Source organism: Ascaphus truei, chromosome 3 (genome assembly GCF_040206685.1).
Source record: "Ascaphus truei isolate aAscTru1 chromosome 3, aAscTru1.hap1, whole genome shotgun sequence".
Classification (NCBI taxonomy): Eukaryota; Metazoa; Chordata; class Amphibia; order Anura; family Ascaphidae; genus Ascaphus; species Ascaphus truei.
In genome coordinates this window covers 250,317,756-250,340,851 of record NC_134485.1, presented here as the reverse complement: position 1 = coordinate 250,340,851, position 23,096 = coordinate 250,317,756, and the positions used below count along the sequence as shown (strand labels likewise).

The window sequence follows — 23,096 nt, the reverse complement described above, 5'->3', positions numbered from 1 at the left end:
GAGAGGGGGGGACTCGCAAGGCCGCTGGCAGGGGGGGGTAACGGACACCTCCTTCCGCTATTTAGATTGTAAGCTCTTCGGGGCAGGATCTCCTTTTGCCTAATGTTGTCATTTGCCTGCTGCACTTATTCCCAGTGTACGGTAATATTGTGAAGCGCTGCGTACATTGTTGGCGTTATATATAAATAAAATTATACATACATTAACAACCCGGGGCCCCGGGGGGGACAGGGCCCCAGGAAAGCTGCCAGCTGCCCTGACTCAAATACAATACTGGATGCACCAACTAACCTATCTCTAGGTTTATCAAAGAAGCTTATTTTCCGATCATGCCAGATCTTCGAATGGTTTACCGAATCTCCTCTGATTATCCCAATCTCAGCCCAAAAATTCAAGATCTCTATTGTCTCTCACTTCAATGCCTCTGTTGCCATATAGGCCAACGGCCCTTAATACTGCCATTAATACAATTATTAAATATTTACCTTCACATCCTGAGCACTGAATATAGAAGTTAATAAGGTCAAGCAGTGCTGCATCCCTGTCTTGTTGATAGGCTTCAATCCAGTCATCTACAACCGACTGCAAATAAATACCAGAACATCATCATTTAAGCATTGGGATCAAACACAGCATGTGCCAGGCACAATTATTCACCAGCATTACCAATATCCCTAGCCAGGCAGCGCATGTCACGTGTGGCTCTTTCTCTAACATAAGAACTTAGATGGTAAAACTAATGTTAGATACTGTATTATAAATATATACATCAAAATACACTTCATAGAGGTAGTAGCTTTAACAATACATTGATAATCTGTTCAAGCTTCAAGCTGTATATTACTACTAAAGCCCATCATGTGATGAGGTGTCCGCGCTAATGTGCAAGAATAAGAAACATAACAAACGACACGATAGCACAGCAGCCGCTGACATGTCCACTGCACCTTTCTAACCTTTCTTCTATTGCTATTGTAAAAATTATATATGTGTATTTTTTTAAATGTGCAAAAATATAAAATGACAAATACAGCCATGCATACATGTGTTTAGAGTTATTATAAAACAATAATAATGAATAATAATAAACAATGCATGTCACGTCAATCAGGATTAAAAGAAATGCCACTAGTATTAAAAGCAAGATAAATAAAGCTACTTCATGGGAGCCCAGAGGAGCCACACAGAGGAGGTCACCCAGAGGGGTCAACGAGGGAGGTCACCCAGAGGGGTCAACCAGGGAGGTCACCCAGAGGGGTCAACCAGGGAGGTCACCCAGAGGGGTCAACCAGGGAGGTCAACCAGGGAGGTCAACCAGGGAGGTCACCCAGAGGGGTCAACCAGGGAGGTCACCCAGAGGGGTCAACCAGGGAGGTCACCAAGAGGGCATCTTGACCTAATAGGGCCCTCTCCCCAGGGCTGGTGTGTTTTCAGACTTTGTTGTAAGGCAAAAAAAAAAACTTTACCTGAAATTATACAAAGTGTTGTCACGGCAGGCGTGGGAGCCTTGTCAGGGTTTGGGGATGGAGTAAAAGGAGGAGCAGTCTCCAATGTGGGAGGTAGCATGGGAGCATGGCCTTGAGGCAGCCTTATGATGGTCGTCTCCAGAGGTTTGGCGATGGGTGAAGGTAACATTAGGCCCCTCTTGGTTTAATGCAGGGGGGGGGGTGGAGATTGGTATCTTTAGGGCTGGCAGGTTCAGGTGTATTTATGTATGTATATATGTTATTATGTTTGTACAGTAAGAAAAGGTTATGTGGTTTGGTCATTAATAAATGCTGTGACCTTTACCTCCAGCAAAGTGTTTGGTGTGATTATTTATTTATGTTTAAGGGAAGAAAATCGGCCACGGTTGGGTCATGGAAATTTGCCATTGGCTGTATTTTAAGCCGCTGCCGTTCAAATTGACTTAAAATATACTCCACTTTAATTGCGGCATTTATTTATGCATAATCCAATAATCACATTATTAAACTATTATTATTATTACTACACCAGAGCAATAGCATTTGTTATATACCGTGTTGCAGGTTCTATAATTGCACAGTGTGGCAATAAACTACAACAGGATGTGTTGTTTAGAAAAAACACGATGTTGGCCTTGTAAAATGCGTGCGCGTGTTACCTGTACCGCCCTCTTTCCGATGCTGACCACTTCATAGAGAGTCACAGCCTCAACTATTTCTCCATTTGTTATCTGGCTGTCCCTGCTTCTCCTTGCACAATTTTTCCTAGAGATATTCTCAGATTGTTTACGAATCTTTTTCGGCTTCTGGAAAAGAAAAAAAAAGCACAAAGAAGACCCAGTCAGCTTTGAAGTGTATATTTCTGTAAAGCTTTAACAGATGTGTTAGAAGCTACTGGGCTCCTACAGTATTTACCCAAAGACCAGGCAGACTTCATGCAGAGCACACTTTGGCAGTGCAAGCTCCCCACGCAGCTCAGGCCTGTGATGCCTCAATGTGCTACAGTATATTACCAGTAATAGACCACAATCACACCTGACGAAGGGAGGTTATTCGCCCAAAACGTTGTGTATTTACTTCTCTGTAAAACTAAGGTTGGGAATAAATACCAGCGAAACACGCTACCCTTGACACCAGCTGGGCGACTATTTCTTTCGTCTTTCCATCCACAATCATCACCACAAATTAACATGTGTAAAATGAACGACTTACAGGTGTCATCGGGTTTCTTAAGTCCCCATTCTGTTTGGTGGTCTCAGGAGTCGAATTACTGTCGGTATTTTCTCTGCGATATAGTAAAACAGAAATGCTAAAGAAAGAATGCACCTCCTAAAATCAGCTTTACACAAATAACACACGTGCAGCCACCTAACATCGAAAATTTTAATTAAGAAATGATACGGTAGCAGCCATTATTTGTACTAAAATGGTGATTATAAGCAGTAGTTGACAAATCACCAAAAAATCTACTCGCCACACAAAAAAATCTACTCGCCACATAGTACCAAACGTGTGCTGCTTGGGCCAATATTTACTCGCCCGGGGGTTAAATCCACTCGCCCGGGGCGAGCAAATGTATAGGTTTGTCGAACACTGATTATAAGGACTGGCTGACGAGCATGTTCCACAAGTCCATTAAATACTGAAAGGGGGGACCCCTGGCCAGGGGGTCCCCATCAACCGTGTTCACTGTGCTTCCAAAATAAATAGGCTGTCACTAGCACACAGGGAGGTATATCATAATAAGTGTAATAAAAGCACGTGCTGGGAAAAGGGATCCCTGCCTCTGGGAGCTTACATCCTAATACCCTTAGAAGTCATCACAATGTATGTTTCTTGCATTACAAAGAGTTTCTATGCTAATGGCTGAAGAGGATGGGAGATATTTTTAAACAGGCATTTGGGTTCGTAGTCTGAAACCTCTATATTCGTGTTTGTGTCTAGCCAGTAACAAGTGTTCTTGCACACTCATGCATTTGATTTATTTGGGGGTAAAAACGGTATGTTTCCCCTGTACGCCCTTTTGGCTGTCAATGACCTTGATGTACACTGCTCTATAGAGATCTCAGTGACCCTCCTTCCCCAACTGCCCACTAAATTAAGTGATGTTTCTATTGGACCTGCCCCATCTCTTACTTTTGGCAGACGTCAGCACCTGGATTGGACTCAGCTATCATATCGTCTACTGCACATCATATCGAAGAACCACAAGGACCAATTCCCTATCTGGCTCTTTACTCGTGGTACTGAGATGCCGGCTGCTGGAATGAGAACAACATTATTTTTTTTCTTACTTAAAAACAAATCAGCAGGCAAGTCTGCACAGCACTTTATTGTTGTTACTTACTTTAACTGATCTCTCGTTACCCTTTCTATCTGTGGTTTTCTGGTCATTTGAAAATGGTATCAAATACAGAAGCATTTACAATGCATCTGATCAGAGTTGCTATTAGAGATGGTTGGGGGTTCCTCAGAATTTCACTTAGGTTTCCTTAACCAAAAAAAGGTTAGAAACTACTACCTTATTCTATAACAATCAAAGCAGCTGTTTGGACCGGTTTCTTGTTTTTGGGCTGAAACGGCGCAAAATGCCAGCTGCAATAGGTGGATATAGAATTACCCCATAAGCTTGTGCTAGCAGAAAGGTAAAAAAGGGAGTCATTTATCAAAGTATCCCAGATACAGAATTGAGGAAACACGTTAAAAAATACTGCACCGATGGGAATGATTGTCTTGGATACAGTTTGTGCATTTTTTCACCCCAGTTTTGCCACCAGATTTGATAAATAAGCTCAGTCTTCCAGCTGCAAAACCAGAGTAGACAAACTACACCAGATTTATCAAACACGTTGCTTTTTACTGTGAATTGCACTGCATTCAGTGTTCAGTGCCATGCAATATGTATGGTTATGATGGATTTATATTGCAATGAAAAGAAAATAGCATAATTACACCAACCAGCACCCTAACAGCACATCAGTATTCAGACATATTATATTGTACATAAGTGTGCAGGCTGATTTTATAACTTGCATTTTCAAGTGGGGGTGGGGGGGGTTAGCACGTGAAGATTGATGACATTTTGTTTCATTAAATATATTTCCAAAAGTCCTGAAAGTTTATCAGGATACTACAATATGTAGTAGCTACTTCCAGATAAGCTGGTAATACAGCTATTGCAAGAAGCAAAAGGAACCCCCCCAAACAGTGACTGCTAAAGAAAATGGTTGTCCCCTAAATTAGAGTTCTGAATGGCTTGGGCCACTCCATCGAGGAACACCAACCGATGCATTGGTTTGCTTGCCTCTGGCGTGGGTGCTGTTAACCACATTACATGATCACACTTGTAGGGTTTCATGTGATGTCAACGGGGCCTATGCACAGCACAGAACGCAGCTGCCCCCAGCTGCACTAGACGGAACGTTCATCTCACAACGTTCTAAATTCTACTATGAACATTCCAGAGCGGACATTGTCAGCCACTGGAGTGCAGATGGGGAGATTGTTTACCAATAAGGATCATGCCCCTCCTCCCTCTTGTTGTTTACCTTTTCCAGTAGATCTCCGGAGCGTGACAGTCCTGTCCATGAGCAGACACGCCCCCTCTCACTCTCCTGATTCTCTATTGTTTTTAATTGCGGCCGTGATTCTGCCTCCACCACGCCCCTTATTCTTACTGCTTCCTACTTCGTGCTGGTCCCATCAGCACGCCAAGCAGCCAATCCAGACCAAGACAGGCTCTTAAAGAGGCAGAAAGAGTTTGGGTTTCAGCTGAATGGTTGTGGTTTGCTAAACTTTTGAAGGATAGAATTTTAAAACACGGGATGTTTATACTTTCAGAAAGTTTGAAATCGTTGTATTTCCGCAGGGTCATGTGTAGAGGAAACGTTGGAAGTTGTAATGTTGGCAAAATGCAGGACACTGCCGGGCCCAGCAGCAAATGCTTTTCTCCCTTGTTGGAAGTGAAGGGCTTAAAGCAGCAATCCCTATTTTGTTAAAGACGAGCCAAAACGTACTCTAGAGTTTAAGAGCTGCATTTCCAGCTTTGGGAACCCCTCAGTTCTTAAAACAGCACTCCTGCTCTCCCTTTTTTTTTTGAAGCGGGTTTTCTGCACCGCATTAATTTCAGCTCTGGGGACTTCCCTGCTTCCAGAGATACATACCTCTGTAGGGGGTGCCGGTAGCGACTCTGGCTGGGCTGTGTGTGGCTAACATAATGGTGGCTTAAATGTCCTGCATCACATCGGCCAATAGGAAGCTGTGACATCATCCCTTGCAACTTCCTATTGGCTCATGTGACCAGGGCACTTAAACCTGCTTAGCTGTTATCGGCACCCCCTATATCAGGGTAAGTAAGTATATCAAGAAGCAGGGGGTCTGCTTGCCACTTTTTTTTTTTTTAAATATGTTCTGCTGCTTTAAGATACAGGCAGTCCTCGGTTATCCGACACAATGCGTTACTCAAAATGGCGTTGGATAGCGAAACGTTGTAAAGCGAAACACGTTTTCCCATAGGAACACTGTTTAAATGAAAGGTTCCATTCCTGAAGGCATTTTTAATGCTAAAATACACAAAATATTTTACGCAGACAATAAGATATGCGGCATACACATAAATTATATAGTGCATATACTGTATTATATATATACCATAATATAAAAATATAATATATTATATAGTATAATATATATATATTATATACACATAAACAAGTTAGCAATGCGTCGTAAGACCGTTGGATAAGCCGTTTTGGCGTTGTAAAAATGAACATAGGTATGCATTGCACAGCGTTGGATACGCCGTTCGTTGTAAAGCGAAGCGTTGTAAAACGAGGACTGCCTGTATCTGTATTTAAAGTTGTCTGTAAATGTACAAAGATAAAACAAAGATGGCTGTTGGGGTCACCAATAGAAAGCTTCAACATCATCTCCCAATGACAGCAGAGTCTATATTGTGTCAACCATTCAAGTATTATTGTCAGTGGGACACAATTGTGGGATCACCGGATCAGAACCACAGTAGTTCCTCTGGATTTGACTACATAAACACATTACACACTAGATTGTGTATTCAAGGCACTACCTTTGGTGTTAGCATGTGTACTGTACATCTAGTACATTTTATTTTTTTCGCACCCGTATACTGGATTGCAGATTATGTTTAAATAACATACATTGATAACAGTAATAATAATACAGACTCGGAAATACTATACATAGAATCTTGTCTCTTCTATCTATAAATCCACCATTGGAACCCGGAAGTACAGCTCAACCCTCTTATAACGCTGTGCTTGGGGTCCAAAGAATCACATCTCGCTATAAGCGGATCGCGTTAGAAATAACGTACAATTGTATGCATTGTACAATAAAGTATTTAAGATACCAATAATCGTGTTGTAAAGTATTCATAAATACGAAAATTGGGAGCCACACTTGTATCACGTTAGAAGCGGATTTGCGTTGTAACGGATCGCGTTATAACAGGGTTGAGCTGTACCATACAGGGAACACAACAATATATTGCTAGTTTTTATATAGTAATGCAAATTGAACCTGTTCTGAAAATTGTATATGTGTATAAGGAGAGGACAGTTGAGACGATCGTCACACTAGACCTTTAATACAGATTTTCTTTTTTTCTTTTTGTCCTGTTAATGCCACAAAATCACAAGTACATTGTAAGAATATTTGACATGAGAAATAAATTGAGTGGAATATTATCTTTGATTTTCTAAATTTTAAATAAGGATATAATAAGGGCGTGAAGTGCGATATCGCTGAGGCACAGTTTGATTGAAATTATTAAACATTGCTTTGTTTTAAAACAATGATAGTATTGTGTATGTAGAATACCCAGTAGGCCTGTCACTTTTAGCTTCCTGTCTATTGCATGAGTTAGGCATTGGCCATGTTTAGCGCTTGCTGGCGGAAGCGTGCTGACGCGCGCTCCCGCTCAGCACTGAGCCCCTACAGCCGCAATTAGAGCGGCTTTAGTAGGGGCTCACCTGCGCTTCCGCGCGCTTGCGGAAGCGCAGGTCTTAGGGGAATTTAAAATTCCCCCGCTTGCCGGTGCGACAGGCCGGTCACGTGAGCGGTTCGCCCAATGAGGGCGAACCAGCTCCGTGACGTCACTGGCCCGCCTCCGGCCCATCCCCGGCCCGCCCCCTGACGGCGCGTGCGGTAAGCAACCGCAAGGCCAGGGAAAGCACCCGCTTTCCCTGCGCCTCAGCACGCCAGCAGGGAGCATGGCCGAGGCCTTAGTCATTTGTGGAGTGCTTTTGAAACGGGAGCAGTTGTTTAGAGCAGGGGAGCGCAAAATTTTCCTGCTGCATCCCCCTGTCTGCCTGCTCTGGAGCTCGCCTTCCCCCCCCCCCTACCTGGCAGCTGCGTCCGGGGTCGTACGTCATTTGACGCCTGTGACATCATGTCACATGACCCGCGGCGTCATTTGATGCCACGTTGCCATGGAGATGCGTCACAGCATCTGAATCCCGGTAAGTTTTATTGTTGCAGAGGCCTCACGTGATACCCTGGTATTTAATTGAAATGCCTGGGGGAAGAGGGCGGGACCTCTTCAACTACCCGCGCCCCCCCCCCCCCCGCCCTCCCCAGACAAATCTTCCACCCCCCCTGGGGAGCGCGCCCCCCAGTTTGCGCACCCCTGGCTTAGAGCATTGTTGGCCAACAGACGACCCGCATCCCACAACCTCTGACCGCCCCAGCAGCTTGCTCTCCCTCTCTCTCCAGCAGCCTGCTCTCCCTCTCTCCTGCAGCCTGCTCTCCCTCTCTCCAGCAGCCTGCTCTCCCTCTCTCTCCAGCAGCCTGCTCTCCCTCTCTCTCCAGCAGCTTGCTCTCCCTCTCTCTCCAGCAGCCTGCTCTCCCTCTCTCCAGTAGCCTGCTCTCCCACTCTCCTCAACACCAAGGGAGCAGAGATGTTGCTGCTGTGGATTGTAGTTTCTTCCTGCTCCCTCAGCTGCTTAATGACAATGCGCTGATAAATACCGGCCCTCTCCTGTGTCCAGGGCAGGAGGAGGAACGGGACAGTATTGATTAGCACGTCTGCATAATGCTGCTGACCGGAGCAGGGAGAAGCTGCTACCCACGGATGCAGCGTTCCTTCTTCCTATGTACAAGAGAGAGAAAAAGGGTGTGTGCGGTAAGCACGGGCATTTTAAGCGAAACTTCTTTGTGTTTTGTCACTGAAATTGTAATTATACTCTCAAAAGTCTTTCAATCAATCAAAAACATCAAAATAAAAATACAATTTCAGTGACAACACCCCATTTTTTTTTTCTGACTGTGCTTTAAGTGTAGGGTGACCATTCGTCCCGGTTTTGCCGGGACAGTTCCGTTTTTTTGTGTCCTGTCCCGGTTTTAAGTCCGTCCCGGTTTTGTCCCAGTTTTTGTCCCTGGTCCCGGTATTGCGGGGCAGCGGCGGTGAGAAGAATGCGGCGGCCGGTAAGTATTTTTTATGTGTGTGTGTGAATGCTGCCGGGGGGACTGAATGAAGGAGAATGCCGGGGGCGGGACTTAGAATGCCGGTCCGCATGGGATTGGATGAATGATGATGCCGGGGGCGGGACCTAAAATGCCGGCCGGCCCGCAGGGGATTGGTCGCAGACATATCAGAGGAAGCTGGGGGCAGGGCTTCCGCTTTGTGCAGAGCACACGTGACTGTGACTGCCTTCCCGCTCCTGGCTCCTCTGTGCGCGGTGAGTGTCCCCCTTCTGTCCCGGGTCCCAGCCAAGGGGGGGTACTAGGAGGTGGTAGCGGGGGTGCGCCTGCCTTTGCCCCCCGGCGCTCGCACTTTTGCCCCCCGGCGCTCGTACCTTTGCCGTCCGGCACTCGTACCTTTGCTGTCCGGCGCTCGTACCTTTGCCCCCCGGCGCTCCCACCTTTTCCCTCCGGTGCTCCCACCTTTGCCGTCCGGGAGATGGGCTCGGGGGCGGACAGTGCTGGCTGCGCGGTCGCGGGCGGTGCAGGGGGAGGCGGGGTGTATCTGTGTGTGTATCAGTGGGTGTGGGTGTGTGTATCAGTGGGTGTGTGTGTATCAGTGGGTGTGTGTGTGTGTGCATGTGTGTGTGTGTGTATCAGTGGGTGTGTGTGTGTGTGTGTATCAGTGTGTGTGTGTATATCAGCGGGTGTGTGTGTGTCAGTGGGTGGGTGTGGGTATCAGTGGGTGTGGGTATCAGTGGGTGTGGGTATCAGTGGGTGTGGGTGTCAGTGGGTGTAGGTGTCAGTGGGTGTGTGTGTGGGTGTATCAGTGGGTGGGTGTGTGGGTGTATCAGTGGGTGGGTGTGTGTGTCAGTGGGTGGGTGTGTGTGTGTATCAGTGGGTATCAGTGGGTGTGTGTATCAGTGGGTGGGTGTCTCCCTCACCCTCCCTGTCTCCCTCTCTCTGTCTCTCTCCCTCCCTCTCTCTCCCTCCCTCTCTCCGTCTCTCTCCCTCCCTGTCCGTCTCTCTCCCTCCCTGTCTCCGTCTCCCTCCCTCTCTCCGTCTCTCTCCCTCCCTGTCTTTGTCTCTCTCCCTCCCTGTCTCCGTCTCTCTCCCTCCCTGTCTCCGCCTCTCTTCCTCCCTGTCTCAGTCTCTCCCTCCCTGTCTCCCACTCTCTCCCTCCGTCTCCCTCCCTGTCTCTCCGTCTCCCTGTCTCTCTCCCCCTGTCTCCCTGTCTCTCCCCCTGTCTCCCTGTCTCTCTCCCCATCTCCCTGTCTCCCTCTCTCTCTCCCCCTGTCTCCCTCTCTCTCTCCCCCTGTCTCCCTCTCTCTCTCCCCCTGTCTCCCTCTCTCTCTCCCCCTGTCTCCCTCTCTCTCTCCCCCGTCTCCCTCCCTCCCTGTCTCCCTTTCTCTCCCTACCTGTCTCCCTCCCTCCCTGTCTCCCTCCCTGTCTCCCTCCCTGTCTCCCTCTCTCTCCCTCCCTGTCTCCCTCTCTCTCCCTCCCTGTCTCCCTCTCTCTCTCTCCCCCTCTCTCTCTCTCTCTCCCCCTGTCTCCCTCTCTCTCTCCCCCTGTCTCCCTCTCTCTCCCCCTGTCTCCCTGTCTCTCTCCCCGTCTCCCTCTCTCTCTCCCCCTGTCTCTCTCTCCCCCGTCTCTCTCTCCCCCGTCTCCCTGTCTCTCTCTCTCTCCCCCTGTCTCTCTCTCTCCCCCTGTCTCCCTCTCTCTCTCCCCCTGTCTCCCTCTCTCCCCCTGTCTCCCTCTCTCTCTCCCCGTCTCCCTCTCTCTCTCCCCATCTCCCTCTCTCTCTCCCCGTCTCCCTCTCTCTCTCCCCGTCTCCCTCTCTCTCTCCCCCTGTCTCCCTCCCTGTCTCCCTCTCTCTCCCTCCCTCCCTGTCTCCCTCTCTCTCTCCCTCCCTCCCTGTCTCCCTCCCTGTCTCCCTCTCTCTCCCTCCCTGTCTCCCACTCTCTCCCTCCCTGTCTCCCTCTCTCTCCCTCCCTCCCTGTCTCCCTCTCCCTCCCTCCCTGTCTCCCTCTCCCTCCCTCCCTGTCTCCCTCTCCCTCCCTCCCTGTCTCCCTCTCTCTCCCTCCCTCCGTCTCCCTCTCTCCCTCCCTGTCTCTCTCTCTCTCCCTCCCTGTCTCCCTCTCTCTCCCTCCCTTTCTCCCTCTCTCTCCCTCCCTGTCTCCCTCTCTCCCTCCCTGTCTCCCTCTCTCTCTCCCTCCCTGTCTCCCTCCCTGTCTCCCTCTCTCTCCCTCCCTGTCTCCCTCTCTCTCCCTCCCTGTCTCCCTCTCTCTCCCTCCCTCCCTGTCTCCCTCCCTCCCTGTCTCCCTCCCTCCCTGTCTCCCTCCCTCCCTCTCTCTCCCTCCCTCCCTGTTTCCTTCTCTCTCTCTCTCTCTCTCTCTCTCTCTCTCTCTCTCTCCCTCCCTCCCTGTCTCACTCACTCTCCCTCCCTCTCTCTCTCCCTCCCTGTCTCCCTCTCTCTCCCTCCCTGTCTCCCTCTCTCTCCCTCTCTCCCTCCCTCCCTGTCTCCCTCCCTCCCTGTCTCCCTCCCTCTCTCTCCCTCCCTCCCTGTTTCCTTCTCTCTCTCTCTCTCTCCCTCCCTCCCTGTCTCACTCACTCTCTCTCTCCCTGTCTCTCTCTCTCTCCCTGTCTCTCTCTCTCCCTGTCTCTCTCTCCCTCCCTGTCTCCTGCTGGAGATAGAGGGTGGGGGGGCTTTAAGGCAGGAATACATTTGCTCTTGTGAAGATTGAGATAATGTGAGTGGCTATCATCACCTCCATTTTGGCATAAACCACCATTTTCTGAGTGTTTGCTATATGAATGTATATTTGTCTCATTTGTGAATGAATGAATGAACTGTGAATGTTTGAATCTGCAGAGTATCGCTCCTAGATATAACTAACCCTTTTTAATTCCTACAAGGTAGGCAAGAATTGAAATAGCATTCGTAAGCAATTTCTCATGTCTTAAAGATATTCCTGCTGACCATAGTGTAGTTGTTATCTACAGCATACATACAGGGCTGGACAGAGTAACTCCCTTATGTCACAGGGTTGGGAGGCCCACATTATGGTAAATTATCGATAAGAATATAGCAATGTAAAGCATATATATGTATCAACTAATATATTTTTGCATGTCATCATATCATCACTTATCTGTAAGCCAGCCCCCTTAAGGGGTGTATTACTCATTTTGAAATGTATAAAAATGTGATACTAAGCAATATGTTTTCAGAGGCCTGAGTTCTTTCTTTGAACTCTTGTCTCCCAATTGTGCCTTGGTACAGATAAACTCATGTGTTACTTTGAACCCTTGTCTCATTGATTTTATTTCTATGCTTTCACAGATGGCGCATCCTTGAATAGGGACCCAATATTTCGGGACCAGGAAACCCAGACGGAGCAGCTGCCTACATTACTCAAACGTGCACACTTGGAATAAGGTATGGCTTTATCCTTTTTAACAAAAAAAGCCGTTAGATTAAAGTTTGAGTAATCTGTAGACAGTTTGTTCTTTATGGGCAACCTACCTGAGTGACGGGACACCCTGTATCACGTGAGTTTATCAATATTATACTGATCAGGTATTGTTATTGTTGTTTTTGTATTATTGCCATAAACTCAGGTTATACCGTGTGCCGCTAAACGGCAGGGCCAAGTGAGGGCCCGGAAGGTATAATAATTAATAAGGTGTTAAGTCTCCTAGAACTTGGGGAGAGAACTATTGTTAAGGAACAGCAGGAAACTGTTTTTAAGGCCACTGTTCCTTAACTCTATATTCTACTTATATTATACCAAGGGTTGGGGCACCTTATTGGAACCCGATCGACTGGCGTTGATCGGGGATGGATCAGATAATAAGGTGGTAAGTCTCAAAAAACTTGTAAAGAGAAGATTTTGTTAAGGAGCAACAGGTGACTATTTTATTTTTTTAAGACCACTGCTCCTTAGCTCTATATTCTACCAAGTAGTGGGCACCTTATTGGTACACGATCGACTGGCGTTGATCGTGTAATAGAGGAGAATTATGGGGAACCTACATTCTCAGTCGCCGGCGCAGGGTACGTCCCTTGAAATTATGTGTGGACTTTATGGCAATAAAATGTTTTAAAAATGGATATTTAGTGACGCAGAGTATATTAAATAAGAAGGAAAGTGAAACATATCAGGCTCGGTTTTAAAAATAACTGTAGCATTAGTGGACCCCCCTTTTTTCTGATCCCCTTTTCCTCTTCCCCCTTTTCTCACCCTTTTTCACTGAAAAGGAGTTGCATTTCTGTGAGGCAAAGGAGTTGCATGTCTGTGAGGCAAAGGAGTTGCATGTCTGTGAGGCACAGGAGTTGCATGTCTGTGAGACATGGAAGTTAATTAGTAACCTAGGAAGAAATGGCTTGAATTTAAGAATGTTAAAGTAGTTTTTTAGGAATTAATGCATTAATACTGCATGGAAAAAGAAGGGAACATCCTCTTTAAATGTTTTTTGTTTTTGTCTTGCCAGCCGTGATCCTGACAAGAAGGCATAGTGCTAGTGTGCAGCAAGTTGCTGTACGCGTTAAGAAGTTTGCAGTGCGTAGTGTTAGTGTTAGGGTTCAGTGAGTGTCAGGACTGGGATGAGTTAAGGGAGTGGGGCAGGTTATTACCCCGCAGGCCCTAGGAGTTTTCCCAAGCCACCCCAGGTTGCGGTTCATCAGGGACAGGCCCTAGGTTAGGGTTCCTGTCACGTTAGGGTTAGTGAGAAAGAGATAGGGATATAGCGGCGGTTGCTGTTCCCGTGATGCGGTTGGTGTTGCCGTGATTTGGTTGTGTTCCCGTGAAGCGGTGGGACCCTCGTTGGGGTTCCTGGAGAATTACCTGGATAGGATCAGACGGATGCATCGCACGTCTGACCCTTTTAGAAGATTGTTGCGGACCCGAGCATCGGAGTGCTCGGAAGGTATTCACTATATATATGTGCACCAACAGGCCTAACACATTAATTAGTGACTGCGCAGTCACCCACGTTCTCTACTAGAGTGCGGGACATTGGGTGGGGATTCTCGGAACACTGGGTGGGATCACCTAGTGTCGGGGAAGCGTCCTGCGCGACGCAGTAAGTGTCTCCTCTAGAGAGGGACACAGGTTATGATGTTATGATATGTTTTCTTGCATGTTGAGTAAAGTCCCTAGTTAATATATATATCTGTGTGAGTATCGATTATTGTGATTGTTCTGCGAGGAACCACTCCCCCTCTGGTGGGAGCCATCGCAGGTGGAGGCGCTGCATCGTTGGAAGTAAGTATCCCTAGTATAAATGCCCCAGGTTCCCCATGGCGGAAGCTCAGCCCTCCTGTGAGCCAACAGGTATAGCACCACACTGAGAAGTAGTCAGATACACCTACACACCCCAATCTCACTTAGGGTGGGGGTAAGAGGGCTACATTTGGAGGCGCTGCTGAGAGACAGACCTGGGGTGCCCTGTTCCATTTTTTTCCCAAATTGTCCAAGTCTCAATTTTTTGTCGCCATGTTTGTGAAGTCCGGACACGAGGTCCTTGCCTGGGCTTTGAGGCAGTATATGGAGCCTGGCCGGGTAGTGGCAGTAGGAGGCCTTCCCGCAACAATACCCGCGGTTGAGGTTCAGTACTATATGCGTAAAATTGCTGGGTGGCCGCACGCATGTTTCTTAGAGGAAGAACACGATCCCACGGCCCTATGGAAATCGATACTTTTTGTAGCAACCCCCACTGCGGATATATGCCTGGCAGAGGCACCGTCCGCCCTGTGTATGCCCGGGGGCCCGTCTGAGGGATACCCCCTAGTGTACGCGGACCTAGTAAACTGGCGTCTCCCGCCAACGCAGGGGAGCGCACGTGCTGCTGACTGCAAGCCGGCACTAGATTGTGTTGAAGAAAACTGTCCGGGATTGGCGGGAAAACCAGAAGGCTACCCCCCTATCTATACAGAGAGCCCTAGCGTAATTGCAGAGACGGTGATTAAAATGGAGTCTCTCTCTAGCAGTGAGTCACACCTAAGATGGCGGCTCCCGCCAAGTCGGGAGAGCACCAGGACTGTGCAAGAAATTGTTGCAGAGTATTGTCCGGGTTGGGCGCGAAACCCTGAACCCCGCCCCTGCACTGTGAGTGACTCAGCACAGAGCCAGAACCACTCCCTTGTAGAAAGTGCCCCTCCTTCTGATTCCACCAGGGGGAGCAAGCCTTGTTATCTTCAACCATACAGTGATGCCGTAATAGACTCTTTCTTCTCTGAGGATGAGGATGAGAGAGACTGTCAGGACATACACCCCAATGTGTATGTGGCCTGGCGAGCGCCAGGAGTAGATGGCCTTATGTTAATGTGCCCCTGCCTGCAAGAAGCCTATGACGAGGGAGCCGAATTGTCCCATTTACCGCTAGACTTCAAGACGACTGAGGTATGCGGAGAACCGGGTATACAATGTTTTAGTCCCACCTGTGACTGCTCTAGAGGTGCACTGGCGTGGGAGGCCGAATGTGAATGCTGCGGTGTGCGGTTCTTGAAGCCTATTACACCCCAGGCTACGGAGGCAGTTAAAGAAGAAGCGGGGAAGCCTGACCCCTCTGCAAAAGTGAGTGACATTGCTAATCAGTCTGTTCTAATTCCAGTGGCCCCGTGTGTTCACAACCATGTTGCAGAACCGGTTCCAGACCCTCTCAAAGGGGACGGCTTAGTGGTAGAGCAGGAACCACAGAGCCCAGACCAACCGATGCCGGAATCACAGGGTAAGGTGTCTATACCCCCATTTTCTTTTAGTGATTCCAGCGACCAACCTCTCGTGGTGATGCGCCTGCCGGCGGACCACTCTAGTGAAGTTATCGAACCAATTATTTCGGCGGATACAGAGCCTGCTGTGGGCCCGTGTGCCCTGGAGGAGGTGTACCCCGATGTTGCGGACCCTGCTGTGGGCCCGTGCGCCCTACAATGGTCAGTCCGACCTACTACCGAGGTACCATCGGTCCTAGAATGGGGACCAGTACCAAACGACGATGAGGGTGAGTCGACTGCCCCAGGGGTGTCGGGAGTGAGCCTCCAGGTGACCGCGGAGCACGATGGTTCCTTAAGTCTGGTCACCTGGGTGAAGGGCTCCCCTCTACATCGCGTCCTGGCGGAGGTGTCCTCCTTGGGAGAATCCATCCCAAGCCAGTGGAGTGGTAAGGAACTCCCTAACTCCCCACAATCTCCGATGGAGCTGGCCGTGAAGAAGGTCAGAGTTGCGGCTTCTGAACGGAGTATGAGCCCGTGCGCTCCGACACAAGTGGTCCCAGGACTGGGATCCAACGCTCCCGAGTGCCCAGAAAGTGAGTGGACTTCCCCAGAAGTGCCGGGGACAGGTCCCCAGACCACCGAGGTGGGAACTGGCAGCGTCCCCAAGGACCTGTTGGCCACCGTGAATCACCGCAGTGGTAAGGTATCAACCCTTTACCCCCTGCAGAATGTGACAGAGACTTTGAGTACAAAGACATTGCTAATCGCTCGCTTCTCAGTGGAAGTCTCCCAAGTGCTTAGGGACAAGGACTGTGTTGTGAGTGATCCCGTGAAAATTGCCTCCTTTAAGCACAAAAAGGAGCGCTCCATTCACCATGTGGTGGACCGCGGAAAAGGTCAAGACCTCCTGGGCTACCGCATCCATGCCGCGGATGGCCGGGTAAAGGTCTGGCCAAGAGACACTGTGCTATTCCTTCCACCAGGGGGAGGAAGTAGTACAGAACCAGTGACTGTCACCCCAGAGCGTGCTCTACAGGAGATTTTTCTAGCGGAGGCTCACAGACGCACAAGTGAGATACCCCCACATGATCAGTTAGGGGCACCCCACAAGTGGTCTCAGCTAGCCTCGGGTATTATGTGTGAATTTCATTGTACCCAGTCATATAATTGCCATGTGATGAGTTGTATTTTCTATGCTGTGCATTTTGATTGTATAACTATTATGTTGATTGATGTCGTTCCCCAAGCGGGGACGTTGGATTTTCCACCAGGGGGAGAGTGTAACCCAGGTCTCCAGCAGCTCCTAGAGACCCCCCTCCCTTGGAGCAGCGTGGTCGCGGGTGCCGCCGGAGCCAGCGACGGACCCGACGGCTGCTTCCAAAGGTGGGGGCCGAAGCAGGGAGTAGCGTGCTATCTCCGCGAGCAGGCTGGTTGCCGGGGACGCGATCGGGCCGTTGCTAAGGCCGCGATCGCGTTGCTGCGGTCCCGGCAGCTAGCGAGGAGGGCGCCGCCATTGCGGAGAGACTCGCGCATGCGCAGTGATCGCGCAGGCGCAGGTAAGGCCCCAGAGCTAGGGAGAAGTCGCGCGAGTGTAGGGAAAGTGCAGGAAGGGTTGAGGTGGCCTCCAAAGACTCGCGCATGCGCAGGGCAAGTGCGCACGCGGCCCCAATGTATTTGCAGCCTCCACGGGACTACAACTCCCATGAGGCTTAGGGGCAAGCACATCAGGTGCCTCCGTGTGGCCAATAAGGGCCAAGGATCTCCAGAGGGAGCAATAAGATACATTTCGCGCGCTGAGAACGGCAGTTGGAGCTGGGGAGCGGTGAGGGAAGGAAGGGTGCAGAGAGCATGTGCAGCTCCTGCATCGAGTAAGGTCCCCACATCCCAAGTAAGGCCCCAACTCCCCACCAGGTTAGTGGGTAAGTGCTGAGGGACGGCCCAGATAGGGACGCTGCCCTTAGTGCGTGTGTGTGTGCTGTCTTGTCAGGATCACGGCTGGCAGGGCTGTGAGGCCTGACAAGAAGGCATAGTGCTAGTGTGCAGCAAGTTGCTGTACGCGTTACAAAGTTTGCAGTGCGTAGCTGCTAGTGCGTAGCTGCTAGTGTTAGTGTTAGTGTTAGGGTTCAGTGAGTGTCAGGACTGGGATGAGTTAAGGGAGTGGGGCAGGTTATTACCCCGCAGGCCCTAGGAGTTTTCCCCAAGCCACCCCAGGTTGCGGTACAGATAGGGACAGGCCCTAGGTTAGGGTTCCTGTCACTTTAGGGTTAGTTAGGGATAGACAGGGATAGCGGCGGTTGCTGTTCCCGTGATGCGGTTGATGTTGCCGTGATTCGGTTGTGTTCACGTGAAGCGGTGGGACCCTCGTTGGGGTTCCTGGAGAAGTACCTGGATAGGATCAGACGGATGCATCGCACGTCTGACCCTTTTAGAAGAGTGTTGCAGGCCCGAGCATCGGAGTGCTCGGAAGGTATTCAATATATATGTGCACCAACAGGCCTAACATATTAATTAGTGACTGCGCAGTCACCCACGTTCTCTACTAGAGTGCGGGACATTGGGTGGGGATTCTCGGGACACTGGGTGGGATCACCTAGTGTTGGGAAGCGTCCTGCGCGACGCAGTAAGTGTCTCCTCTAGAGAGGGACACAGGTTATGATGATATTGCGTGATCTGTTTTCTTGCATAACACAGTAAAGTTCCTAGTTAATATATATATCTGTGTGAGTATCGATTATTGTGATTGTCCTGCGAGGAACCACTTCCCCTATGGTGGAAGCCATCGCAGGTGGAGGCGCTGCATCGTTGGAAGTAAGTACCCCTAGTATAAATGCCCCAGGTTCCCCATGGCGGAAGCTCAGCCCTCCTGTGAGCCGACAGGTATAGCACCACACTGAGAAGTAGTCAGATACACCTACACACCCCAATCTCACTTAGGGTGGGGGTAAGAGGGCTACACATGTATGAATGTCTTTATTCATTTAGCACCATTAGTGTACATAGCGCTTCACATTGTCACTTGTTGTACTAATCATAAAAATAACAAATAATCTCTTGTAAAAGGGTCATTTAAGTTTAAACCCTTTTGTCAAAGTGTATTAAGCCTGCTGCCATTTACAAGGCATGACAGTAGCATTTAAAATAAACCTAGGAAGTATTGTATGTTAAAGTCTGTTAGTGTAATATTTTAAAAGAGAATGAAAATTTGGCAGTTGTAAAAATAAGTCATTTCACCCTGACTCAAATATGAATTTGTATTTTTTTCACAGTAGCACATGTTTGTTCCTGGGCGTAGGAAATACTGTGTTACAATATTTAAATGAAGTTTTAAATTTAAATTGCATGTGCTGATTTAGAGGAGTCAGGACTAAAAGCAAGGTATATCTATAATGCAAAGTTTTAAAAAGTAAATGTTTATTTTTTATTTAAACAAAAAGAAAGAGTCTGATCTTATGGAGTAAGGAAGCTTTATTAAGTTTTACTCTGGCCCACAAGATTAAGATCATGTTGGAGTTTTGTATAGAGGAGAATGAATGTTGATGGAAGATAAACTCAGAGAGCGTGTGTATGTGTCTGTGTGGGTGTGTGTAAGAAAGATAAGGAATTATAAATATATAGTAAATAAAACAATAAGAATTATGTTTTATAAGAAGGGTTGCAAAGATGGTTTTGTGTTTGTTTTTGTGTTATCAAGGTTTTTCTGTTCAAACTTATAATAGGAAACTAACGGTTTGTTTTCTTAAATACACTGCTCGTCTGATTTTTGAACAGCAGTTATTTAAAAGAGGGAAGGTTAAAAGCAGCCAAGTGGGCTGGCCCCCCTCCTCCAGCTTAAGGAATGTACAAAGACCACGTTCCAGACATGAAAAGTTAACTAGAAACTGAGAGGAAAAAAAAAAAAGAAATGTTTAAAAGCAGCTTAGTTATAGTATGGGGAAGAGAATGATATTGTAATTTATTTATTTTTTGGGACTGAGTTTGCAGGGTCAAACAGGTCTGTTTTGGGTTTTTATCTTATTTTTTGTAAAGTTCATTTTGCTCTGTATCAGAGAAATGTGAAATTATGCTTTTTGTTTTTTGTATCTATTTTAGGATAAATACCTCATAGTTTATGAAATGCTTTAGATGGCATAGCTCCCATTATGTAGGAATTATTACAAGAAGGGGTTATAATCCCCACATGCAGTATCCAAATTACCTCTATGCAGAAACCAGTAAACACATTTCAATTCTATTTGTTCTAATTAGGAGATGTTTTTTAACGCTATTTGTTATAATTGTTTCATTAACAATACAATAATATTTAATATGTATTTCCGTATTTGAATAGTGTCAAAAGTATACTCAGTACTTCACAAAGCGTACAACATAAACGAGTAAGCATAAAATCAGATATGAAATAATTTTTCCTATAAAGTTAACTGCATATGTGATGTATTTTTATAACTTTTAACCACTACCTCTCCTTTCCCTCCAAAAGGTGTCTTAATTTGAACCCTGATCTATAGCCTCTCATTTTAAAGAATGCAACTGTAGGCTATCTAGATTTTATTTTTTAAAGCAGTAGCTATTGTCAAATTCATGATAAATATATATTTAAATCTCAAGCTGCTGATGTTTTAAATACCATCATCCTTTATGTCGTATATTGTTCACATGTCATAGGATTTGCATATGAACAAAAGAGAGGATAATTTATATGATTTTCCATTACACACCTGTCTATATGCGGACTCTGCCTATTTTGTTCATTGCAACATTACCTTATGTGTGTTGTTTTGTTATTTATCCTTGAATATTTCTTGCCGAAATGACTCCATTCATATTGTGTTGTGTTTTGGTGCTGTTTACTCATTGCTACACATAGCAACATGTTATTTCATGAATATTCATGTAGAGAGGGATATACCCCATCTCTTTACATTTTCCAGCATAACTATTGGATAGCTTTATTTTGAGCCTGTTTGGGAACCAAGTATTAATGTGATGAGCTGCTACTACGCAGTGTTTTGTGGTGAAGCTAATTAGCATTGTTAGTATATTATGGTCACTGGCCCCTCATGTTCTGATAGGGCTTTACACTCGTGTTCATATTAGCATTTTTGTTTACCGTATACTGTCCGTTTCATGCACATGGGGACTTTTATTTATGATTTATTAGTTGTCATTTTATGCATTTTGTAAGTTTTTAGCTTGTAAAAAAGTTGTATACGTTTTAGTTGTGTTATAGTTAAGTTTATGTGGATATTTCCCATTTGGTCTGTAATAAATTTGATATTAGTGGTATTAGTTATTTAACTGGTACTTTATGTATATTTTGCAGTTTACAATGAGTGCAAGCTTTAGGGACTTTTAGTGACAACCTCTTGCCACTTATCAGTGTTCTCTTACGATACTTTCCTATGCACCGTTGATTTCTTTCTTTTGTAATTGGTGAGCAAGGTATTTTTTGTGTTTATTTTATATGCGGATGCCAAGATAGTGGTGAAACAAAAAAAAAAAAAAAAAAAATTTGAGCTGATACTAAATTATAGTGGTTAAAAGCGCTCTCCTTGTGCTTTTATTAATGAAATGTTTAAGTCTCTCCAAACTTAGGTGCAGCTTATACAGTCTACCAAGGAGAATAAATAGTAGGGTGGAGGCGGTCACAGCACTTGGAGTCCAGTTGTCCTTGGAGTCCTTTGTCTATATCTACCAAGGAGAATACAAAGCAGCATCATCGCAAGAAAAAAGTGCCGGCACCACCGTAAACAGTTAACAAAGACAAAGAATCATCAAGCCAGCGTTTTTTTACCAACTGTTAGTGTATCTAGGCACAATAATCCTAGAACATTTAACCACCAAGGAATTAAGACTTCAGGCAAGGCCCGATCTTAAACGAACAATTTGTTTTTTCTGAACTCAATATTATCAAGGCCCGGACTTAAATGAACAATTTGTTTTTTCAGGACTCCATATTATTTTTATGCTTTAGAGTGTGTTTTTAAGATGTATGCCCCGCTAGCCAAGATCAGCCTACACCATCCAGATGATGATAAGGGATGATCAGTTTTGAAATATTTGTAATGTTCATTGTTTTATGGTCACATTATTTTGCAGACAATCATACAATCTTGCACAATACTACACAGGTTAATGGGTCACAAGGGAATATATACAATGAATCCCTGCCATACTCTAGTGGCCCCCAATGACGTAAGAGAGAATTACATTTAACCCCTTGAGTAGGGATACCTTACACTAATGCCGAATTTAAAATGATGAAATGTTAATTTGAATTTGTTTACAGGAAACTTTTCTAAACCGAATTCCACTGGTAAATGAGGTTCCTTTAGGTGGAAATTACACTGGGAACAACAAACAATTTATGGGTCAGGTGTCTCCACCAACTAATGAAACTTGTATGAAAATGTATTTACAGCCCTGAACTAAAAATTTACAGGGAGGATGTAGCCTTAATTTTTCAGTTTAATTAAGATAGTAAAAAGTGCTTGCACAAATTCTAGTTTACCTAGGGGAGTGTATTGGATTTGTGGAAAATAGGCCTACAGAGTATTACCATGTGGTTGGACAGGGTCCTGCTATCTAGGTACAATTGTACCTGCCTTTACAATGACCCACTGGCAGGATCAGGAATAGCAGAGCCACTTCCAACACACAGAGTTTGAAAAGTAGTCTATGGAAAGAACAATTTTGGGCTTGCTTATTTCCTAATGTAGGAGTTGGGTTGCTATATGACACGCTCAATGTACTTACGGATGTACTGGATGATGTTCTCAATCATACAACTACATTCATTAATTTACTTAATCAAGAACAGGTACAGATTAGATTAATGGCCCTACAGAATAGAATGGCTCTGGACTATATTTTAGCGTGTGTGCCCGAGTTAAAGAGCAATGTTATGTTTTTTTAAAGATCAAAGTGGTAAGATTGAGCATGAGGTAGAGAAGATCGCAGAGATACAGGAGAGATTAAGGAAAGGTGGAGATAAGAGGTGAGTTTCGTTAGGAATTACCATGTTGGTTGGTTTTCTAGAAGCGAAACTGATGGATGGATTTGTCTGTGTGTTTGCAGTTCTGATTGTTTTGTATGACTGTGTCATGTGCAGTAAATCCATACTGCAAAGGTGTGTAAAACCCTCTACCCAGGCCATGCCACTGATCACAGACGACACTACGGAAGATGCAATCTCAGAAGGAAAAGTCAGTCCTCCTCAATGGAATACAGATGAAGATGATGGCAGAAAGACCAACCTGGCTGATATGATAGCCAGCAGCTCTGTGAGTTTCCAGAACTATCGGAGCCATGCAAATTGGGGCCCTCCAGGCCAGTGCAACGCTTCTGAGTTTTATCTGAATTATCCTTAAAAGACTATGTTTTCAAGAATAAAAAGAGAGGACTGTGAAGATTGAGATAATGTGAGTGGCTATCATCACCTCCATTTTGGCCTAAACCACCATTTTCTGAGTGTTTGCTAT

General features: G+C 46.5%; 1 protein-coding gene across 4 annotated transcripts in view; it reads right to left on the bottom strand.

The window, feature by feature from the left end:
• The window catches only part of LOC142489583 (cohesin subunit SA-2-like), a 98,774-nt gene extending 93,604 nt beyond the window's left edge, over positions 1-5,170 (bottom strand). For 2 of the 4 annotated variants that reach the window (XM_075590605.1, XM_075590607.1), the window contains exons 1-5: positions 5,015-5,170; positions 3,603-3,727; positions 2,679-2,751; positions 2,126-2,272; positions 486-582 (exon numbers count right to left, since the gene is read on the bottom strand). In XM_075590605.1, the coding sequence (XP_075446720.1) occupies positions 486-582; positions 2,126-2,272; positions 2,679-2,751; positions 3,603-3,643 (358 nt within the window). In that variant the 5' untranslated portion in view covers positions 3,644-3,727; positions 5,015-5,170. Of the gene's footprint in view, positions 1-485; positions 583-2,125; positions 2,273-2,678; positions 2,752-3,602; positions 3,728-5,014 lie in introns of those variants that run through there. The other 2 variants (XM_075590606.1, XM_075590608.1) reach the window with 2 other exon arrangements.
• Between the last annotated feature and the right edge of the window lie 17,926 nt (positions 5,171-23,096).